This window comes from Trematosphaeria pertusa (assembly GCF_010094035.1).
Source record: "Trematosphaeria pertusa strain CBS 122368 unplaced genomic scaffold BU26scaffold_3, whole genome shotgun sequence".
Lineage (NCBI taxonomy): Eukaryota > Fungi > Ascomycota > Dothideomycetes > Pleosporales > Trematosphaeriaceae > Trematosphaeria > Trematosphaeria pertusa.
In genome coordinates this window covers 1807865-1824733 of record NW_022987214.1, presented here as the reverse complement: position 1 = coordinate 1824733, position 16869 = coordinate 1807865, and the positions used below count along the sequence as shown (strand labels likewise).

Sequence of the window (16869 nt, the reverse complement as noted above, 5' to 3'; positions counted from 1 at the left end):
TTGGGAGAGAAGGGAGGCGGTTATTCACATGTGCTTGTATGTGTCTTTTGCGTGCTCGGCTAGTGTGAGTGTGGGATGGGATGGGTGGGTGAGGGTGTAAAAATCTCCCTCTGCTTCTTTCGCGTTTCTCGTTCTTTCTTCTCTTCACGCACATCTCTTAAATATGCCGAGGTGGTTTGGATGGTTGTAAAAGGTACGACCAGTACAGCGATGGAGTGGGGGGAGAGGGAGGGGGACTAAAAATAGACGATCTCAAAGCTATGGGGTGGAGAGGACTTGGACCCGTGGGGTGGGATGCATATGGAACTGGCGTTCTGCGGATATAGTACGGGTATGGTGTGCCGAGCTATGAGGCTGGTATGCATCACCAACGCTAGATGGATGTGATGGATTCCACTGTGGACGCGAACTTCCTTCATTTCGTCTTCGGAATCACACCCTGAAGGTCTGTCTCCAGGTTGCTTTTTCAGTACACCGCACACGCATGTAGGCTTCGTTATTCATCATCGCATCGTATCGTATCGAGCAGCTAAAGAGTTCGGATGACGAGTGCAGATATAAACCCCGCTCTTCTCCCTCAATGCTTCGTCCTCTTCACAGCACCCCACTCCGAGTCTTTTTCAGTCTAAAAAATTGGAAGAGGTGGATAAATGAAGACCAAAACCCAGATGATGGATTTCAATGTGGGCGCGTGGACTGGGGACTAGAACGTCGATCAGTACTGCGCTATGGTGTGCCTGCCTGGTTGGGAGTATGTGCGAGGGATTGATGTGATGGAGTGGGAGCGTGGCGGACCGGGTGGGTGGGACGGGAGCGAGAAATAGGTGAAAGGTGGGTGAGAGCGAGAGTGGAAGGGGATGGTGGTAAGCACCATCGGATTCCGAACATGGCCAGAATTAAGGGGGTGAAGGAGGGACTGGCACTGCAATCCCCCCTCCGTTGGACTACTCTCCCTTAGGCATGGGTAATTAAATCCGGTTCTTCCTCTCCTTTTCCTGACCTCCACACCTCGCCCGTCGCAGTACTAAAAATAACACGCCAAAAGTTTCATGTGGACTAAAGAATGCAATGGCACCATGTAGCCCTGGTGCTTGTCCAAATGCCAAACAAACCAGTCTCATGTGGTGGGAGGAGATTGGTGATGAGATTTAGAAGGGAGCAGTGAGTTGCGTCAGGTTCAGCGGGGAGTAGGAATTGTTCATGGTGGATATCATCACTGCCTTGCTTCATTCTAGAAAGTATAGAAATCGTGGAGTGGTCTTTCACGACGAGCTCTCGTGCGGTTGTGTTTCTCTAGCGTCTATATCAACCTCTTCTCTTAGATGCTTGGTTCTTCACACTGCGCTCTTGGCGGTACTAAAAAGCTAAGGCAAGCGGCTGCATGTGGACTAAAACTTGGAGCATTGCCTCGCTATGTGGCGGGTGTGTGTGTAGAAATAAAATGAGCAAGCTTGGTCGTTCATGAGTGGAGAACGTGCTTTGGCAAGGATGTAGTTCAAGCGCAAGCGCCGAAGGAAGAGATGGGAGGTGTTCAATGCCACGGATGAAGGACGGCTGAGGGATGATAGCGAGCACTACCCCTTTTCTGCCACTATTTGGCCACAAAGGCGGACTCTGATACTCTAGCCTGAAGTGCTTTAGCTCACTTTGCGTATATAAACTCCTCCCCGGTCCCCTCTCCTTCTTCTTCACGCTGCAGCACTCGCTTCTTACTAAAAGTGCAAGCTCGGCCGACCCATGGGGACTAAAAACACCATACGTATATCCCCATGTTCTGGGCTTGTGCTGGGAACCCCACTCCGAGAGAGATACCTAAAGTGGGCGGGGAGGATCGCTGAAAATTTTTAGCAGGCATGGTGTTGGCCAGTCTGTAGGAGAGAAGTACAAAGAGGAATATTCCGCAGCATGAAGGTGAGGTGCAAGTTCATGATAGTGCAGCGCATCATCGCGCGACCACTGGGTAGTTAGGGTGTTCAGCCGACGAAATTACATGCCCGAAGCAAGTCAGCTTATTCTACGTGATGCACAGGTATATAAATTCCTCTCGTCGTCTCTTCGATTCTTGTTCTTCACACTGCGGCATTTGATTGTCTCTAAAACCGCTATACAATACGGGGCATGTGGCCTAAACCTTGATGACATTTTCCCTATGGGTGTGGTTTGCTGGGGACTAAAAAACGGGTGAACAGCAAAAGTATGCTTGTGCATGTGCTTGTTGGCTGCTCCGAGGGGTCAGAATCACGAAAGCACCGGACGGGTCAGTGATAGGAAGAAGGGGGAAAGGACGCAATTATAGCACACCGTGCTGGATGGAGATCGAATGGCTATGACGAGTGACAGTATAGTCATTACCTTTAATACGCTCTCGACATTTCCTACTTTGAAAAAGGCTCGGCTCCGTTCCAAAGCCATATAAATGCCTCAACACCTGCTTCGTCTACGTTCTCCATACTCTGGTCTGGGGCACTAAAACACTAGAAATAAAGAAAAAATGGGAATCAAAAGCATGATCTGCAATGATTCATGTGCAGAAGCCCGTTCTGGGGATTAAAGCAGCTCTTCACCCCACCATATGTGCTTCCTGTGCCGCTGTGTGTCAGGACTTCAAATGGCGATGAATATAACAAGGGGGCAGATTCATAGAAATAATCGGTAGACCGCGGGCATGGAATGGAGTTATGATGATGAGCTGTACCGCATTGCAGCCGCGGTGGTTTAGAGATGGGACGGTTGAAAGAGCACTGGGCCCTCGAGAGTATAAGTACGCTCTTCTCCCGTCGCTTCCTTCTTCTTTACACTGTGCGGAGTGGCCTTCTGTAAAACAAGAGAAGCCACATGGACATGAGCTGGGTCGTCCACCAATAACTCCAATGAGAGCCTCGCACTGGGGTGGATCAAAATATACCGATCAACCACGTCATGGAAAACCCGTTCGTCTGTGCTGTTTAAAATGTTGAGAACACGAGGGAAGCAAGAATGAAAACCAGTCGCGATGCGCTCTACCACTCCCTCGATGTCAGTATTGGTCATGATTTGCGGCACTGGAGAACCCGCGGTATGCTAAGTTAGCCTAGTGCAGTGTTGTATCCACCTTTGGAGTTTGCCTTGCCCCAATCATCTACTGCGCGTAAAATACCGCCATACAATGTCACAGGCGCAGAGGCTCTCCGATTAGGGTCGTGCTGCCGGATAGGACTTTCCGTCTTGGGAGGGATAGCGCCACTTGCACGTCGTACACGAGCGACCGTGTACCGCGAGGGTGGCGGACGCCGGTCCTGGTGCGTCGTTGGGTATTGGGGTGCTGCAGGTTAGATCAGATGCCTCGTTTGAGCGAGTTTCTTACTGGTGATTTTCGAGATATGCTGGGCGAACAAAATACGGCTACGGTGAAGAAGAAGCGGAATGTTTTTGAGAAGGAATGCAGGACGGAAAAGCCGAGGGTAGCGGTAAGGAATGGAAAGTTGGTAGCGGTGTACGACCGATTGGCCCCGTTGTCATCCGACACATCGTATGATGGCGCTGTTGCAGGTGTCCTGGTACCACATAGGACGGAATGCATGGCTTCAGATGAGTGTGGTGCAAATGAGGACAGCAGCTTTACTTGGGGCTAGGGTCGCTGGGCGTCATCAGAGGCAGGCGCATTTAAGAAGGTCTTCGCCCTGAATCCAGCTCTAAAACCCTTCTCAAATCCAATATGGTATCCGCTAAATCCCTCGGGTTTATGGATCTGGTCAAAGAATGGATGCACACATGCGGCAAGCTCCACAGCGACACGTGCGTACCGACGCCAATTCCTATGCGGCCGCCGAACGAAGTGCCGACATGGGTCATCGACACTGAACAACATTGTATTGTTCCGGGAACGTCAGCGGATCGCTATCTTGCACTCAGCTATGTGTGGCCGGAAAACCAGAGTCCTTCAAGCGCTTCCCGTCAGGTTCTGCATCTGGATGAGGAGCGTTTGACCAGTTTTCAGAAGCCAGGGTTTCTGGAGAGCGAGGAAACACTTCCGGGGATACCAGACGTCATCAAATACGCCATGAAACTCACCCTTCGTATGGGTGAGAGATTCCTATGGGTCGATCGACTTTGTGTTGCACAGAACGACGGAAGCACTCGAGACGAGGTCATGCGCATGGATAAGATATATGCCGGAGCATACCTCACGCTTATCGCAGCGGCACCGGAGTGCATGTACTCCGAGTATCTGGAGTCCGGGTGGCCGCACGTCAACTTCTCCCAATTGGGGAATGTGTTTTCCTCATTTCCATTTCTGCCTCGCTGGTCTCCGGAAGACGATTCCGTGAATCGGTATTATCTTTCTCCCTCCAAGCTGCGCTTAGAGATGGCCCGAGATGTCTATGGAGCGCTTGCGGACTCTAAATGGGCTACAAGAGGATGGACTTATCAAGAGCAGATCCTATGCCGAAGGGCAGTCATTCTCATGCAAAAGGGATTCTTCTGGGATTGCCAATGCAGCCTGTGGCATGACATCCCCGGTCAAGAGAACATAATTTCCCCACCAAGAGAATTTTCCAGACCATTTGACACTAGATGGTGGCCGGACTTTGGGTTCTACATCGATCTTGTGTGCTCTTTCAACGGGAGAGAGTTCACATACCCCCAGGATGCACTTGCAGGATTTTCTGGGATTCTCCACGCACTAGCCCCGGTTTTCCCAGGAGGCTTCGTATCTGGTCTACCACGGCTGTTTCTTGACCATGCCCTCTTGTGGCAGCCTTTCGGTAAAGCAAGCCGAAGGTTTAATCGACTCAAACACGAAGAGCCCGAATACCAGATGACCTCAAGCCTTCCATCCTGGTCATGGTGCGGATGGCAGTGTTTCGTGGACCCGTGGAGTTTGCTATCTGGCCTGGCGTACATTGACAACGAAGAGTCAAATCTGCGATCGGGTAGCTGGCGTACACGAAGCCTCGTAGAATGGCGAATCCTGAACTCGGAACCTGAGAAGCAGGAAGGGGAGCAGAAGGTGTGTGTTATTGACAAATTCGCCACGTTAATTCACACCTCGGATGATCAAAAAACTTCTGGTTGGAGGCGTCACGGTTCCAATGCGCAATCACCGTCAGATAAAGCGGTATACTACACCCACGAGAAAGACGAAAGTGCTCGCTTCAGAAACCCCTTCCCTCTCAGCCCAGTTACCACTGGATTGAACCCTATTGCGGCTTCGTCGTATTTGTCATGCTCAACGTCTACAGCTACATTTCTCTCTGCAACTGTTCTAGAAGCAACTGGAAAAGATCGCCTGTTGGCTGCAAGCAAAATATCTGCCTTTCAGCACCCGATCTTCGAAGAAGGACCCGACTTAGAGGACTCCTGCCCTGTCCTCGCCCTACAACAATCGGACGGCACTTTCGCAGGCTTGATGCGGCTAATGGACGGTGCTGAGATTGTACAAGCGGCTCCTATTCAGCTGTGTGCAATCTCTATGGGAAGTGCAAACAGAAACGACATGGTCGAGTCATTCGAATGGAAGATATTCGAGCGAAGATATGTGAAGTACCGCCGTGATCTAGACACAATACTTTACGAGCCGAAAAGAAAGAGTCCGAACGGGAACATAGCTTTGGCGTTTGATATCGCAATGGCTTTCAGCAGCACAGTAGCGACCGATGTAATGGCCTTGGGAGATTGTTCAAAAGAAGACAAGGTGCAATGTACTTGCGAGGAGACGTATGAAGCAAGAAAAGCGGAAGGAGGCGATAATCAGGTTTCCAGAGACGAGTGTTCAATTTGCTCACGTTGGGCGCACTTTTTTCCTTTGGGAGATCATGGTAGGCTGCTGAAAGAACGTTGCGAGCGAAGATATGGTTCTTCTGGTGCACCTGACACGGGAATCTGCGATTTCTACAACGTGCTTTGGATTGAGTACCAGAATGGCATCGCGTACAGACGCGCATGTGGGTGGGTTCCGAAGCATATATGGGAAGCCAATGCCTCCGGGCCAGTGGAGATCAAGCTGGGCTGAGATAGCGGCTCAGGCAAACGACTAGCTCCACATCCATTCTCCTTCATTTTTGATGACACATATCGTGCGTAAGACCGTTTCAAAGAGGGTATAACTGCAAGCTGCTCGCAGGATCAATTTCTATCAATAAAGATGTATGAATGGACTTGATAAAGCACCATATGCTATGACAAAGAAGGGCAGTTACAAAGTAAAGACAACTGAAAGTACAAAACGCCAACAATTAAAACAATGCCCTAGCAACGTTCTTGAATTATAAGCTTAAGTCGTGGCATTACTGTAATAACAAGTTTCTCGAGGCTCTTTAAGGAGGAATATTCGAGTGAGCCGCAGATGAAGATAGGGCGTTTGGGATAACACCTTCCCGAGGATACCCTACTTGTCCCAGCAGACGACACATTTCCGGACATTTCCGGCGGAGAGTGCTTCAGCTACCCCTACTCCGACTTCACACTTCAACAATACTTTATTGGTATCCTTCAGAACCGCCTAAATACGAGCTAGTACGTCCATCGAGTTAATGGAGTGCTATTCTGTCTAATGCTGTCTCCGCTTCGCGACGTAGGATGTACTGTGATGACGACCACCACACCGTTAACCGTGCATTTTTGCGTTCACGCACTGCGATGGAACAATAAAGATCGGTATCCATATGTCACGTCGACTCCATGGCGCATTCATCTTAGAAAGCGCGTCATCTTGTTCCAGACACCGATCTTTGTTTTGAGGCCTAACTTCATGTCCACGCGCTGCTTCCCAAACCATAGCCCGAATCCCTTCACTCTTCCATTGTGGCTTCCACCCATTGGGCTAAGTCACTTCACGAGTAGGACTACCCTTCTCCCCAACAGTCCATTTCATGTCACATCCCCACTCCTTTTCCCTTTCTCCGCATATGTGCGTTTCTTTCCGTCTTTTAGTTCCGCCATGATTCCGACGACTCTCCTTCTCTTGAACTCTCAACGGGGGGTATTTACTCCATTTATATCTTCCCGTTTCGCGTCGCATCGTGGAACTAAGACTTTTCACGGGTATCTAGCCAAAATCCGCTTCCAACTCCACGCCACATGGCGAGCGAAGCGCCGGCTTTAAGTTCCAGGCATCGCTCTTTTCTTCCTCCATTTTAGACACGTTTTCCGAGCGATGTGGAGTGAAGAGTGCTCTACGGCTCGTTGGGGGACATGGACCGCAGTTCTGAGCATTCAAACTCGCGCGTTCCGCACCGCACCTTCCTTCCTCCATCGGAGCGAAAAGATGCCAATTTAATTCCAAGCGACGAGAAACGTTCATGATTTGTTTCCAACCGGGCAAGCAGCCCGGGCCAGCGCATACGGCCTACTGACTTGAGATTTCGATCCGCGTAGCAAGCCTGCTGGGTGGTTTTGGAAGAAGAAAATTGCCTCTCGGAGACACCATTGGTGGCGTTCTTGGTAAGTTTTAGACCTTTAAAACCTGACATGCGAAGCAAGGAAAAGGAGAAGTCTGAAGTTAAGCGTAGGACGGAGTTCACATTTAAATATTCTTCCCTCGCACGGCTTTGTTCTCGTTCATAAGGTGGCGGCCGTGCTCTTTTTCGAAGCCGTGTGGTCCGCTTGGTCTCCGACATAGCGGCTCCGTGCTCAGGATTTTCGTCCACGATCTCCGGCGGAGGACACATCAACGAGAAGGCTTGGAGATTTAGACGACATACCACGACGGCATAATGCATTTTAGTCGGGCTGAGGATCCGAGTGTGAAGAAGAGAAGACGGAGTTGAAGTAAAAGCGTGTATTATATACCCTTCTTTCCGCTTCTCGCCGCCCCGTGAGGAGGAGCTTCGGGTTCTTTGAGCGGGAGACTTTTCCATGATATAACCTGCATCATGGTCCTTTCTCACCATACGCTGCTCTTTGTGCCATTTCTCACCACAAACACCGATAATCCACCCATTTTCTTTTCTCCCCCATACTACCCTCGACTTTCCTTTTCCACGCCTCCTCTCCTAACAGGAACTGGGGCCGCACATCCCCTAATCGAGCCCGAACCCCATCCCAGCCTCTCTCTCCCCCCCCAGCCATTCGAGTCTCTGACACACACTTTCGCTTCTCTCCTCTCTTCCCACGTCATGCCATTTTGTCGAACATACTATAGTAACAACCCGTCTTTTAAACGCCTAGGCGAGCAATAGCAAGAGTCGAGTTGAGCCGGGCAAAAGAGAGCCAGGAGTGCTCCAGCGCATTTTTGCAAACTCGTTTCTCCCTTCACTCAAGGGGCTGAAGACCTCCACGGACACTATTGTAAACACACGAGCTCGTGCTAGGGAAAAGGCAGCCCGAAGACCTTCAGCACATAATCCGTCCTCCATTGCACTTTAGTCGGTAGAGGTTCAAAGGCCTCCAGACCCCATAATACCCCATATTGTCCTTTTTCAACCACGGCCGGCCGGAGACCCAGACATGAAAGGTCCGCCCTGGTATTTTAGAAGCCAGGCCATGTCAACCAAGGCACGCGATTTTAGTCCACCCTCGCGAGTCGCAGTGTGAAGAAAAGGGAAAAGCCTCCCGCGGTCGCAACACTCAGATATATACTTCGCCACCACTGCCATCCCAACACATCATTCAGACGAGACCAAAACCAAAAGTCTATTCCCAAAAATCTCAAGTCTAAGATATCGTCCCTAACAATACGCACATGAACACCATGACTATCATCATTTCCCCCGGAGATGTCACTGATATGCGCCATAAGGTGCGCACTTGACATCATGCGCGCTAGACCCAAAACCGTAGGCACGCGTGATGCGTCCACCAAGGTACACCCCTTCGCGGAGCCCAAAAAAGCAAAAAAGTCCCCGGGTACAAATAACGTAAAATCTCCCACCCAACATTCTATCCCGACGCTCTCTTTTTGCTGCTTCAGAATCTCGCAACTGTTGCCTCCCTTTCGCTAAAGATATATACACACAGCCGCCTCTTCCATCTCCATCTCTACTCATTCATCACCTTTATACCCGTCCTTTCCGGACAAGCGATCCAGGCTCGATCGAATCGTATCCCTAGCTCTACGCGTCGTCCGCTAGACTACCTTCCGCCGTCTGCGAGCCGCTTCCTGGTCGACTGGTGAATGGCTCGCTTCCGAACCCCTCGAAGCTCTGGCCAGATGGACTGCGCTTAAGTTCGTCGCCCTCCTGCATCTGGACGTCCTGGTTCTGGTTGTAGATTGGTGGCGGTCCCATCGTTGACCGTGGCGCAGCTGGAGGAACACCGGCATTGCTGACCTGCTGTGCGAGACTCGGCTTTTCGGCGAGGTTGTTCAGCATCGCTCGGCTGGCGTCAAGCATCGAGACTGCGTAGTCGAGGAACTCGGCGCGCTTGCTGGAGACGGAGAGAGTCCATCGGTACTCCCGTAATCGCGTCTTGTAGAAGTCGGCCTCTTCTTGCGCGGGAGCCGTAGCCCATAATAGGGAGCCGAAGGTACCAATTAAGGTGAAGTTGATCTTGGAAGCGAAGTACCAGAAAGCCTGAAGGTGCTCGGGCTTTAGCCGATTCACAAAGTCCATGGCAGAGATGAGCCGCGTCTTCGCAGCGTTGCGGCACATAAAGAAGCCATAGGGATCATGGCTTGAAGCGTCAAGAGACTGGACAATCCGGCGATGAAGCGTGATTTCGGTCGCAAAGTATGCGAGGTGCAAGTACCCTGTATCCTGTGAGTTGAGTTCAATCCCCGAGTATTGCTGACGTACCTAGTGAGGAGAGCTTGCCCTTGGTATGCGCATTCATCTTGACCATCGGAGGCAGCTTCTCGTGCCAATGCCGCAGCTTGATCTGTACCGGCTTTGCGCGAGCTAGAATCAACTCGGTCGACTTCTTCCCCGCGTTCGCGAAATCCTGGATCGCAACCTGCGTATAAAACGTGTCCATCACCTCCGCCATGATCTGCGTCAGCCCAATCATCTGCGCGAACAGAATCTGGCCGCGCTCGTTCTCCTCTTTCTCTTCCTCGGCCTCATCCGGTCGCGTGTCGTAGCCATCGCCCTCTTCCTTGAAATCTTCGTCGTTGATGGGTTGTACCGCCCAGTTGGCGCTGAAGATGTGCGACGGCCGGCCGTGGATCAATGAACTCCACTTATCCTGCATGTACAAGGCCCACGCAATGCGCTTCCTTAAACCACGTTCCCACAGAGGGATCGACCACCCCGAGCAGTCGAGATGCAGACCGAGCTCTTGACCGATCGCTACCAACTGTGTCGTCAAACTCCAAGAGTCCGCTTCGGGCCGCTGTAGCAGAAGCAATCCTGCTTGTACTGTCGACAGCTTGGGCCTTTCCATTGCCCTGGACAGCGAGCTCATTGCAATCGCCTCTAGCCGAGCTGCATCGGGCTTGTGATGGGGAGCCAAGCGCGGGTCAAATGACCACCAGTTCAAGGCAAGAATATACATACCGGCCATGAGGGACGGCGAGAAGGTGCGGTCGCCATTCCGATATCGTTCAACGAAGAGGTGCTTCTGGATAATGGGGAAGCTTGGGTGCACTACACGGAAGTAGAGGTCAAGCAGGGCAGGACCATGCGGGTGGACGAGCTGCTCGACATGGTTGAGAGTGTCGGCCTCGTCGGCATAGTCTTGGGTGTTCTCATCAGGCAGCATGATGAAACATTCATGATCATTAACTCGTCGAAGGGTGCCAAGGTCGAAGGTAGATTCGTTGCGGGTATCAAAGTGGGACAAGCCAATGAGCAAAGAGTCAAATGGAGAACTTAGACCAATATATCTGCTATGCTGACGTCGTTGGAGGCCCAGGGTCTCGCCTAGATGAGGAATGTGGACGCCGGCCAATGGGAGCTGGGCAGGAGGTGGGCTTGGCGCGGTGGCAGTTATCGTGGGCGTCGGCAGCGCTAGTGGAGGCGGCTCTGCGTCAACCGATCTGCTAGCTTGGGTTAGCCGTGGTCTTGTGGCTGATAAGGACATGCGACAGAAGATATAATTGATAATTCGGCCTATTGCCGGATATGGAGCTCCGCAAGGTGACCCGGCGATGGGGTACCCTTCGGATAGGTGCTCGCACATGGCAGGAGCACCAAAGAGGAATAGCGGACGGGAGTACGAGAGCCCTACGGGAGGGTGTGACGTAGGCGAGAGTAGTTTAAACGTACCTCTTCTTCTGGTTGTTGGGCGAGTCCTTCTTCCCGTCGTCGACAACCTTCCTCTTCCGTGGCAGCGGGCTCTGCACAAAGGTGCACTCCTGCTTATGGAACTCGCAGAGCACGCAGAGGACGGCGCCCTCGTGGATTACGCAGCGGCTCTTTCTCCTCCGGCAGGCATCACAGGGCCTCTCCCTCCGTGTGCGGATGTTAGCGACTGGGCCGAGACTGGACGACACCGGCTTGCCAGAGACTACGTTCTCTTTCCCGGGCGAGGGCTTCTGCTGCTTCTTGGGACGGGCGGCGGCGATGGGGACGGGAGTCGGGCGTGGCATGGCAGGCTGTATAGCCACGGCGGTCGTCATATCGATATCGGTCGGGCTCGAACGAGCGGTCGCGATAAGGGTGCGTCACAGGCTCTGGGGTAGCATGCGCCGGTAAGCCGGGTCTGCGCTGCCTTGATAGTCCGCGGATAGGCCGCTCCTAGCTCCCGGACGACTGCTGGGGGTCGGCTTGGGTCGGTGTAGGCTGCGCTGCACCAGTCACACGACGCCGCTGTAGGGGAGGCTCCAGATTAGGATATGGGCCGGGCTTATCGCGTGGGTGATGCGTATATGGCCCACAGCACACAGATTGGAGCGCTGTAAAAGCAAAGAGGGCTTGGGTAGGTCCGTGGAGCGGTGTCGACGTGGACGCGTTATTAAGGGCCTAGATTGCCCGTTATGGCAGCGAGGAGAATGAGGTGGTGGATGCTGCGTGCCGTCATTGAAGGTTCGCGGACTCGGGGGTGGGCGGGCGCGGCGGCGGGGGAGGAGCGCTGGCCTGGACGGAAGCGGGCGGGGAGTCTACGGCGGTGTGCGGGGAGGGTTGAAGCGCATAGTCGGGTGGGAGAGCGGACGTCTGGCAGTGTGAATTGACGCTGAGATGTGAGCGAAGCGGGAGTCTTTTTGAGGGTTCACGCTCCAGCGCGGTTGAGGAACATGTGCCTGGGGCCCGTGCTCCCAAACCGTTTGTCATGAAATGGTCCCCAGAGGGGTTAGCGCCATGTACAAAATTCCCGAACCCATTTCCAGGGCGCTCATCCGGAGTACATGGCGATAAGCAGGCGCAGCGCCCAATGGCCGCCCGCCAAACCCCCACTAGCTGGTGGGTGCGCGTAAAAGTATTAGGGCATCTGGGCTGGGCGAGATAACGGTGAGTTGATCGCTATCGTTCTTGCATCGGCGTTAGGGCAATCCAGCCAAGCAGTGAGTTGCTGTTAGGTACGAAATTGCTTTCCGACATGGGACATGCACGTCACCAGCGCGGAGGCTCCCCGGCTATCAAGCCGTCAGTCGGTGTCGGGGCGTCTGCCCAGCTGCGCTCAGCGGCAGACGCAGCAGACGAGCAAGCAGAGTCGAACGATGCGACTAGCAGCCTCTTATCGCCAGCATCATCGCGTGTCAGGCCATTACTGCAGAATGCAGTACAGTCCACAGTCCTGTACAGCACCCAGACATGCGACATGCGACATGCGACGCCACGCCCATCTCGCCCATCTCATCTCATCTCACTCCACACGTGTCCCTCCAAGTCTCCACAGATCCACTCCGCTCCGCCCTGTCGTCTCACCGCCCGCCTCCGAACACCGGCACTGCAGTAGCACTGACATAATCCGCTTCTCGCCGACCGGGATTGGCGGAGATACTCGGGTGGATCTGATCTCGGTAGGCTTGCACGCCAGCCTAGCCCCGCGCCAGAATTAGAGTAGAGCGCCTACGTAACGCAACGCTCTAGCGTACTGTGTAACACTTAGTACATAACCCAGTTTTGAGGAGTGCGATAACGCGCCGAGTATCCCTCCGAGTCCATGCCGGGAAAGCTCAGCCTGGAGGCCTTCAGCGCGCGAAACCACGCACGAACGAGAAAGCTGTTGCCCTCAAACAACTCCTGCATTTTGCTAAGGTTGGTTGATTATTGCTGCGCGTGCGCACTCAAGGTGCGACACTGGCCCAGGTGTTGACGATCGGCATGTGCAAACCGCCCTCCTGGACCCTGAAATTCGGGCCGATCTTCCCTAGGACTGTCTGGGGAATAGGATATCACGTGCAGCATATATTTCCACCTACCAACTCAATAGCGCAAAATAGTACATCAATTCCTTCGATAGGGATACTAATGGAGCGAATACACATCCACCGAATTCGTCATCCGCGCCGGCACCGCCCCAACTAGACTACTGTGCAAAACCAACGCCCCAAACGCACTGCCTGGCACCCTCCTAAACAGCCTCTGCGAGTTCTTGGACAGAGGGCCCTCTTCGTCGCACCGTATATACAGCCTGTTCCGCGTTGACGCGTCAAGTCTTCTCCGATAGAACTTTGGGCTCGAAGCTACCGCATCGACTGGATGCGACGCCACGGGGAAACCAGCCTTATGCTGAGGCGGGAGCTGCTTCGGTGAGAGGAGCCCCTGGGGGCCGAAGCGTGGAGATGGGGAAGCCGAGTTCCCGTATGCGAGGTCTATCGTAGCAGCGCGCGTGAAGAAAGTGGTCGAGTCGCGGATTTCGCGGACGGCCTTGTCGGGCATCGTCTGCGTGGAGGCTTTGCGACGCAACTTTTTCTTTGGATGAGAAGCTGTCTGAGGCGTCTCCGAGAAATCCATAAAGTTCATCTTGGGAATGGACATTGGAGGTACGTCCTTGTCCTTCTTTTTGCCCTGCTTAGCAGCTGCAGCTCCTGGATCCGTATAAGCGCGGCGGACGGCTGCGGATGCTTCCAATGGCTCGAAGATAGCAGCTTTCTCCATCTTGCTCGACTTCAGCAGCAACGTCCAGCCGGCGAAGAGAGTTCCATCAAAGTTGGTCTTGTGGCTGTCTTGGAGGTGCTGCCGGAAGCGTTGGCCGGAGAAATACAGCCGCTGATTGCAGTTCCGGAAATTGTGCTGGGTGATGTGATCTTTTAGGACAGCGCCCTTCACCTTGCCATTGCCCCTTACGAGCGTTTCATTGCAGTAGCAGCAGACCGCTTCCAAATGTGCGCGCGAGCCTGCCGGGTAGATGGTATATTGCATGCCCGGGAGGAAACTGCAAGAGTACATCGTGCAGATTGGATGTAGCTTCTGCGCAACGGCGAGATTCTCGTAAGTGCGCTCGCAGTAGGCACACTTGTGAGGTAAATCACTGGGGTGGATTAGCAGGAATGTGTGCAATATTTGGCTACGTGACTTACGGGTGTTGATTAGCCTTTGAGGCTTGAGCAACTTCATGGCTTACTCTAGCGTTCCACCAGGACATCATGTCTAGACCCTCCATAAAATGTGCTGCGACATGCTCCGTACGCTCCTTGTACGTGGCAAAGGTGAGACCGCAAAAGCCACAGTGAAGCCCCTGGTGGCCTTGCTTCAGGGGCAATGGATGTCTCCATGCGTCTAGGAGCTCGGTCAAACGAAGGGGCTTTTGGCCAGGGCTGACTTTGTGCTCTGCGGATATGTGCTGTAAGAAGTGGTCTTGTCTGCTGAAGGTCCGCTCGGAAAGAGGCTTCGCTTGGCAAGATAGATAGTTGTGATCGGCGAGGTGCGAGGGGCTGGGGTTGCTTTTGGCGCAGAATGGACATCGATCGGGGAACTCTCCTGTACGTGGGCAGCACACCCACAGTTCCTCAGGCATGTGAATTGTCTGTTCGTGCCTCATCCACTCCAGACGGCTGTGGAATCGCTTTTGGCAGAAGGTGCAATAGAATCGCGCACGCCTGCTCGGCTTTCGGTCGACGCCCGCGGATTTCCTCTCCAACGCAGCTTGACGTGCCCTTTCATCCAGCGCCCCACTTGACCTGGTTCTCCTCGGGTTCCTGTTCTGCCCGCCTTCAACCAGGGTACCACTAGTGCTTGGGCGATCAGGTAGATCGTCTGTTGTGCTCGGTGCCATGCTCCCGCTGGACTTCGGCCTTACAATGCTCCTCGCATCGGCATTGTCGGTTCCAAGAATCCAAGCCAACTTTGGCTGCGCCACCATTCGTTCGTAGGCCATCTCGTCGGTGATCCTCGGCACTAGTAATTCCGCGTTCTCTCTTTCCTTTTCGTACAGGCGAATCCTTTCCTCCAGCAGCTTCGCCTTCTCTTGAATTCTCGCAATCTCCTCTTCTGCCTTGGCTTTATAGTTGAGCTTCTTGTCTGGGGAATATCCAGGCATAAGCTTTTCCATCTGCTCCGCCCAGGTCTTCTCCATGTCAACTGTCCCGCTTGTCGTGGGCCGCTCTGGCGACTGAGCTTTGTCGTTCTCAAACTCTAACCTCTCCGGCCGAGGCAATTCTGGCATTTCGGGCACCTCTGGGGGTATTTTGCTCCTTGGGAGGTGGTTGGTCTTAGAGACCGCACTATAAGATGTGCCCGTCGAGTCGGGAGCGCTTCCAGAGGTATAGAAAGTGCGTCGACCATCGGAATTTGCATCGTAGGAGCTCTCGCGAGAGTGTCGTCCGCTTGGTGCGGCAGTTATTCTGGGAATTCGACTTTGGGATGTTTGTCTCTTGATTGCCGCTTCAATTGCTGGAACTGAAGCCGCCTCTTCCTCCAATGGCGCACTCAGGTACCGCTCAATGGACATCCTGCTCGACGTGTGAGAGGCTGCAATCCGGGTGGCGCTGTCCACTCGGGTTGGGATAGCTGGCAATGGGCGAGTGGGTGCGCCTTGCTCGATGTCCGAAGAGTCATGTTTCTGGATGGGCAACGCCGTCACTGCTGACTTGGTTAGATTGCTCATGAGCTCTGTATGCAATGTTGTATACCTGAGCGTTGCTTCCGAAGACGGTGCGTATGAAACCAAGTCTTCATTTTTGGCGAGTTTCCGAGGGTAGTAAATGAATAGATGGCTGGGAGGACTACTTTGAGGGAATCAATCCAACTCTTATCATCTACTTCTGCCATGTTGGATTCGACCAGTATTTACATCCTGCTCTAGACCTGGTACCTTCAACAACTGCTGAGACAGATTTAGCCTGCTGCGGAAGAGTGTCAATATTCTGGTACCGAGCCAGTCTCCCCCATTCAGATGGGAGATACTATCCAGTCAGCGAAAAGGGAAGGACTGAATATCGATCATATTGATGCGCACGGATCGAAGTGTGTCTGAAACTCGTCATGCCTGGTTTGCGGTCAGTCTGGGGGAGTGCATGCAGGGGTAGATGCCAAGTCGCCGAGTGTCCGAAAGTAACAGCCGGGAGGGTATGAGCATCAAGGGTGTGGTAATCCGTCGATAGCATCGCAGATAGTCAGCGTGGTGATGCCATTGTGGAGCACCGTCTAGGTTCCCCCACTTAAACCAGGCTTTACCTTCAATGCGTCAGATAGAGCGTGTGGCGTTGACATCTCGAAAGACGGTCGTTTTGAGTAACAGTAAGCAGAAACAATGATCGCGCAATATGCCATGTGGTCACTATACTTGACAAGCGACGGCTCGCATCGAGGTTTCGCTTGAGGGGCAACCGATAGGAAAGCTAGGTGGAAGGAGCTCCCTTCCTCCGAGTTGGTACACCAGACAGCTGCCTGAGAGCCCAAAGAGTACCCGGGACCGTTGGGTGTCTCGAACTGGTGCACTGTTGATAGCGGGCGGAGTGTGGCCTCCGTTTAGGCCCTCGAGGGCTGTCTCGACGGCCGTTGAAGTGGCCAGGACAGGGGCGGGTGGCAACGTCTCCGGACCGTTGAGTCCGGGGTGTAGACGATGGAAGGGCTCAAGAAAACATCCAGAGTTTGGTAGATCAATTTATCCAGATGATGCCTTAAAGAT

General features: G+C 53.2%; 4 protein-coding genes across 4 annotated transcripts; 2 read left to right on the top strand and 2 right to left on the bottom strand.

Annotated features, from left to right (window-relative positions):
* Positions 1-2992: 2992 nt before the first annotated feature.
* BU26DRAFT_588318 (HET-domain-containing protein) lies at positions 2993-5992 on the top strand (the record flags this gene model as incomplete). The annotated part of the gene is made up of 3 exons (XM_033834711.1): positions 2993-3015; positions 3155-3536; positions 3761-5992. The coding sequence occupies 3 exons, from the start codon at positions 2993-2995 to the stop codon at positions 5990-5992; spliced, it is 2637 nt and encodes an 878-aa protein (XP_033688413.1).
* Positions 5993-9032: 3040 nt separating this feature from the next.
* On the bottom strand, positions 9033-11476 carry BU26DRAFT_501593 (nitrogen regulatory protein OTam; the record flags this gene model as incomplete). The annotated part of the gene is made up of 3 exons (XM_033826579.1): positions 9033-9667; positions 9714-10894; positions 11124-11476. The coding sequence occupies 3 exons, from the start codon at positions 11474-11476 to the stop codon at positions 9033-9035; spliced, it is 2169 nt and encodes a 722-aa protein (XP_033688412.1).
* Positions 11477-12264: 788 nt separating this feature from the next.
* On the top strand, positions 12265-12870 carry BU26DRAFT_222287 (uncharacterized protein). The gene has a single exon (XM_033820769.1). It carries the CDS (start codon positions 12401-12403, stop codon positions 12854-12856), a length of 456 nt encoding a protein of 151 aa, XP_033688411.1. The 5' UTR covers positions 12265-12400; the 3' UTR covers positions 12857-12870.
* Positions 12871-13265: 395 nt separating this feature from the next.
* On the bottom strand, positions 13266-16010 carry BU26DRAFT_560712 (uncharacterized protein; the record flags this gene model as incomplete). Its single annotated transcript, XM_033832824.1, has 3 exons — positions 13266-14271; positions 14321-15821; positions 15872-16010. The coding sequence occupies 3 exons, from the start codon at positions 16008-16010 to the stop codon at positions 13266-13268; spliced, it is 2646 nt and encodes an 881-aa protein (XP_033688410.1).
* Positions 16011-16869: the final 859 nt, after the last annotated feature.

What these genes read in the sequence shown, in the direction of transcription:
- BU26DRAFT_222287 (XM_033820769.1), top strand. Translation starts at nt 12,401, where the DNA reads ATGCACGTCACCAGCGCGGAGGCTCCCCGGCTATCAAGCCGTCAGTCG.